We start from the raw sequence: 5348 nt of genomic DNA, 5'->3' as shown, positions 1-5348 counted from the left end.
ATATGTATATATAAAATAATATGCATGTGTCTTAATCAAAGAGACGAATGATAAAAAAAAAAACAATTAAGTCAATTATGTGAGGTACTTGAAATTAGTTTGAAGTACTATTTGCCATCCATCTCAGGTGCATAGGCGTATTTGGAGAACTGTCTTATTCTTGCACCATAAATATAAAATAAGAATGGTATAGCACAACAAGCAAGCGATATGAAAGCCATCAAACTCGTAGCCCATTCGTAGCCTAATCTATGATACATTTGAATTGTGAATAACGGAACACATGCACCCCAAATTGACCTGACCAATGTTTTAGCGGCTAATGCACTTGCGGCATAATGTTGATAGGAGTCAACAATGTAATTGTTTGCTGGGTTATAGACACAGCAAAAGCCAAAGCCAGCTCCCAATCCAGATATACATGGACCAGCCCAATTGATCGATGGATAACTAGACCACGCAAAAGAGAATAAAGAACATGGGATAAACCAGCAACTGATCATCATTGGTCTTAACCTAAGCTCTGCCGGAGGTAATTCACCTTTGTCCCTATACTTCTGAGCGCATCTATTATAGTCGCGATTGAAAAGCGGTGACACGAGAGCCGAAATAACGACACCTACTCCAAGTGGAATGAACATCACACCGGTCATTGAAGCAGACCACAGTTTTCCCTCTTGGTAAACTATAGGATAGGCGAAAAAGAACATGTACAACAATCCGTAAATAACACTCATGTACACGGTAATTAAAAAGACAATAAGCTCACTCAAAAGAACTATTGGTCGAAGCAAAGAGTCTTTAGCAACTTGCCCTCTTGACCTGACTTTCAACTCAGCTATAGCTCTATAGCGTCCGTCTCCTGTTTCCTTTCTTAACTTTTTGGACCTGCGCTTCAATAAAGTACTTGCATGAGTCTCTGGAACAATTGCCATAAATATAACATAATTGAAACAAGCAATTATCAAGAACGTCCAATAAATCCATCTCCAAGTGGGTGCATTATCACACAATAAACCACCGAATATTGGACCACAAACAGGACCCAAAAATGGAGCAGCTGAAAACACTGCCATTGCGACACCCCTTTCCGAACCTTCCCAAAGATCTGCGAGAGAACCTCCAATGAGGGTCATCGGTGCACTGAACATTATACCATCTATTAACCTGCAGACAATCAAGGTTTCAATATTTTTAGCAGCTCCACAAGGAATAATGAAAATACAAGCTACAAATAACGTCAAACCATAAATGATTTTCCTTCCAAGCTCTTCCGAGAGAGGAGCAAATACACATGGACCCACACCAAAACCTATAACAAACATAGTAACTGATGCTAAAATAATAACTTCTTCTGAAACTCCGAGATAAGCAGCCGGTCTTTCCAAATCTCCGGTAACAATTGCTGAGCCAAGAGCCACCACAAAACAAGTAAAACCTAATAAAATTGTACACAACCACTTAAAAGCTTTTGAATAGTTCTTGGGATTTTTTTTATCACCAGCAACAAACTCAACAAGCCTTAAACCAGTTTCCTGGTCTATAGGGTATTTCCAAGGATCATTTTCATTGAAGGTAGAATTAGGATCGGGATGTGTTTCTATTCTTTTCAAATCGTAAGGTTCTTCTAAAGCACCAAGTTTTCCGGCACGCTCCTCTAACCTCGAGACAACTTTTTCAACACCCTTATTATTGGTGATCATCCTCTCTAATGTTTCTTCATCTTCTTTTCCTGTTATTTGGCTACGTATCGTATTAGCACCACTTGTTGGCATATAAGAAGCTGGGTTATTTTCTCCATGAAACAGTTTTTCAGAGTGCAATGACGTCTTGGAGTCAAGACTCCCAACATCTAATGTAGAATCTTTTGAATTACTATTAGAACTAGACATCTCTTCTTAAATTAACTTATGGTCGTTGAATCATTGTGGACTTAGTACATATATATATATTAACGTACATCAGGTTACTGCCAATGTACTTGAAGCCGATGCCGATCAATTCTAAATTTATATACAAGACGAGAGAATTTCATAAAATGACATGAGGTTGCATTGTTACCTGAAGACTGTATTTAAATTAAGCCGTGAGAGAAATATATCGCACAAATAAATAACTCTTGAATTTTATTTTATTACTTTCAGATCATCGTAAAAAAAAGTACAGTATAATTCACATATCGCACATATTTCAGGTTAATAGGTGTATCTTTATTAGACTTCTATTTGGTCCGTAAATGTAAAGCAAGTATGGAATATCACAACAATTCAATGATAGAAGTACGAAGCTCAATGCAAACTCGTAGCCTAATCTGCCAATCTTGAATTCAGGGTAAAAAGAGCACCCCAAGTTCGTCTCACCAATGTCTTGATAGTAGAAGCTCTTGCTAATTATATGTTGGATTATAAAGAGCGAGAGTCAAAACACAGTTCCCAATTCAAATAAAACATTTGGGCTTGTTCGCTTGTTGACTACTCTGCAAGCCATGAAAATACAAGCGCTGAAAAACAAAAGAGCCAGACTCTGCATTTATACCTAGAATATTCTATACTGTTCCGGCTAAATCTGTAGAATCCACCACACCAATTGCAGTCGGAATCACATAGTACTACTCTTATGCAATCATCAAAAGCTAAAGAATGAAAGATCTCTAAGCAAGAAAACGCAACTGCTGGAATAACTACATCTATAAACCCTTTTCGCAACTTACACAAATATTTACAAGTTTTTCCTCAAAACTTATTGAAGCTCTGAAATTTGCCATATATGGCTCGCAAATACTAACATTATCAATATATAAGCTTCTCAACAAGGATGAGGATATTCATTCACAAAACAAAATAAAAATGGGCCCTAGTATCCTTTAAGTCTCAAGTATTTCAAGAACACCGATCTTTCTGACCTTCAGGAACTTTTCAATTGCTCGACGATTAGATATGATCTCAAATGTTATTTGGCTGCAAATTATATTAGTATTGTTCTTTGAGATAGGAAGAAGTTTAATTGGTTCTAAATAGCCTATTCAAATTAGATGAAGAATTTATTGGGGCCAAGGTTCGCAAAATATAGCATGACATGCTTCAAGCTTCAATTGCAAATGATTTTATGATGTTATCTTATCTCATAGACCAGATTATATACATATATGTTGATGCACATATAATTACCAAACACTTGAAGCAAAAGTCATCTATGATACATAGCTGAAGAGCACAAAATGAAGGTTGTAGCAGCAATAGGTCTTTTATGTTTGCTGGAGGCTTTTCAACGGTATCACCATACGAAAGGGCCTAGCCGTTACAAATTGCCGTGCGACTCAAAATTGACCCTGAGAATAAACGTTAAAAAAGATGCGTGCTAGTTTTACTACCTGCTTATAAAGAACGAGAGATGCTATCACTATACAAAAATGGAGTTTCAAGGGAGTTTAGAGAGAGCATGGAACGGCTTTTTGTTAGTCTTTCGTCAAAATCACCCTACCTGTATATATCACGACTTCAGCCGTGAGCGAATTTAATTGAAGTCGGCTTTCAGTAAACCGATTAGGCATCCTTCTTAAAAAAATATTAGCGCTCCCTATGTGCAGGCTCAATGAATTTCAATTTGCCTGCTGTATATTTAGAAAGTAACTGAAGTTTTGATCATCAAAAGAATGTGAAGCTAATATTCATCAATTACACGCGGATGTAGATTTCACACTTAAGCCACAAACCGGACGTCTTGATTATTATTCAATACCCTTTATTTTGATACATTAATCTTGATATGATACTTGTTGAAAGGGATCTTATAGCGTTAAGATCGTATATAGTATGAGCATGTTACTACGGGGAAATGATCTAGACAATAATTATATTGGTTGAGCGTCGCATTTCTTGAGAGTATATATTGTACAATCGAATGTCAGATTGGAAGCTATATGAATTATATTTATGAGTAACAAAAGGTTTCTTTTTGAAGCAGTGAAAGTAGCCGTTAACTTTGCGAAATCAAAATTGATCGTCCTTGACTCAACTCTTCTATGCTTGATTTCGATATTAATCCTGCAATAACACTTGGCAGTTAAGAGAATTGGAACGAAGGTTTACATCATTTGCAGTCTTGAAAGCGATTGAAATTGATTGTCCTTTTGAAATATTAAAATAGAGTTTAATGATAACTATATTAGTCCTTTATTTTCTTTAAACGCTCGATCTTTTCTGTCATCACAAATGACAAAAAGGGTAACTTCGTGGTAGCAGGAATTTAGGTACTATTGTTTTGAAATGTCTTTGGAGCCTTTAAAAGGGTCTTCGTAGACTGCAGGACACTTATATTTTAGCGTAAGTGTTGATGCGAAATGCAAAATTTCCATTTTAAGCACGCAAAGATGCACTTTCTACTCTTCAAAATTATTGAAAGGAGCAAAAATCTGGCACTTTGAAATTCAAAATAAGCCATATGGGATTAAGTGCCCTACCAAGAATAAAGGGTCCTATGCAAGGGCAAGTGGTCTAGGTTTTGTCTTACAAATATATTGCAGCTACCTGAAGTGCTGCGGATGTAATTTTAAAGGCGTAATATTACATTAAAATGGTGACAGCTGTGTCTTGAGAATTCAGCAGATTTCCTTATCTAGTGATAAAAGGTCAAGTCAAATACACTTAATCCGTATTACTGTGTGGCGTTTGTATCTATTGAGTAATAAGTGAACTCAAAGGCTAAGGATTGTGTACTAAGAGTAATGTGTTTCACGAATAACACGACTAAATATATCTTATAAATATCAGAGATTGACCTCATACTCAATTATTTTTCTAGTTATTATTTAGACATCGTTTATTGTCGAGAACTATAAAATCATGAAGTTAATTAATATCGTTTTGGCTGCAAGTATCGCTACTACTATCTTTGCAGCTCCCGCTGTAATTAATTCTGAAGTTGACAAAGTAAAAAGAGATGCAGATGCAAGCGCAGAAGCTGGCTGGACCTGGCTTAAACATAGAAAGGGTGCTCCTATCACGAAGAGAGAGGCGGAAGCAGAAGCAGAAGCAGAAGCAGAAGCGGGATGGACCTGGCTCAGACATAGAAAAGGTGCTCCTATCACGAAGAGAGAGGCTGAAGCAGATGCAGACGCAGAGGCTGGCTGGACCTGGCTCAAACATAGAAAGGGTGCTCCTATCACAAAGAGAGAAGCAGAAGCAGAAGCAGAAGCGGGATGGACCTGGCTCAGACATAGGAAGGGCTCTCCTATCACAAAGAGAGATGCTGAAGCAGGATGGACCTGGCTCAAACATAGAAAAGGTGCTCCTATCACGAAGAGAGAGGCTGAAGCAGATGCAGAAGCGGGATGGACCTGGCTCAAACAT

General features: G+C 37.3%; 2 protein-coding genes across 2 annotated transcripts in view; one reads left to right on the top strand and one right to left on the bottom strand.

Annotated features, from left to right (window-relative positions):
• Positions 1–107: 107 nt before the first annotated feature.
• PRCAT00001744001 (MFS transporter) lies at positions 108–1892 on the bottom strand (the record flags this gene model as incomplete). Its single annotated transcript, XM_062951557.1, has 1 exon — positions 108–1892. One exon carries the CDS (start codon positions 1890–1892, stop codon positions 108–110), a length of 1785 nt encoding a protein of 594 aa, XP_062808548.1.
• Positions 1893–4841: 2949 nt separating this feature from the next.
• PRCAT00001743001 (uncharacterized protein) overlaps positions 4842–5348 on the top strand; it is a gene marked incomplete at both ends in the record, with an annotated part of 725 nt that continues 218 nt past the window's right edge. The window contains one exon of the mRNA XM_062951556.1: positions 4842–5283. Coding sequence (XP_062808547.1) covers positions 4842–5283 — 442 coding nt within the window. The remainder of the gene's footprint in view (positions 5284–5348) is intronic.

Source organism: Priceomyces carsonii (genome assembly GCF_900007245.1).
Source record: "Priceomyces carsonii strain CBS4050 genome assembly, scaffold: Debaryomyces_carsonii_scaffold_2, whole genome shotgun sequence".
NCBI classification, from domain to species: Eukaryota; Fungi; Ascomycota; class Pichiomycetes; order Serinales; family Debaryomycetaceae; genus Priceomyces; species Priceomyces carsonii.
This window is presented reverse-complemented; position numbering and strand designations above follow the sequence as displayed.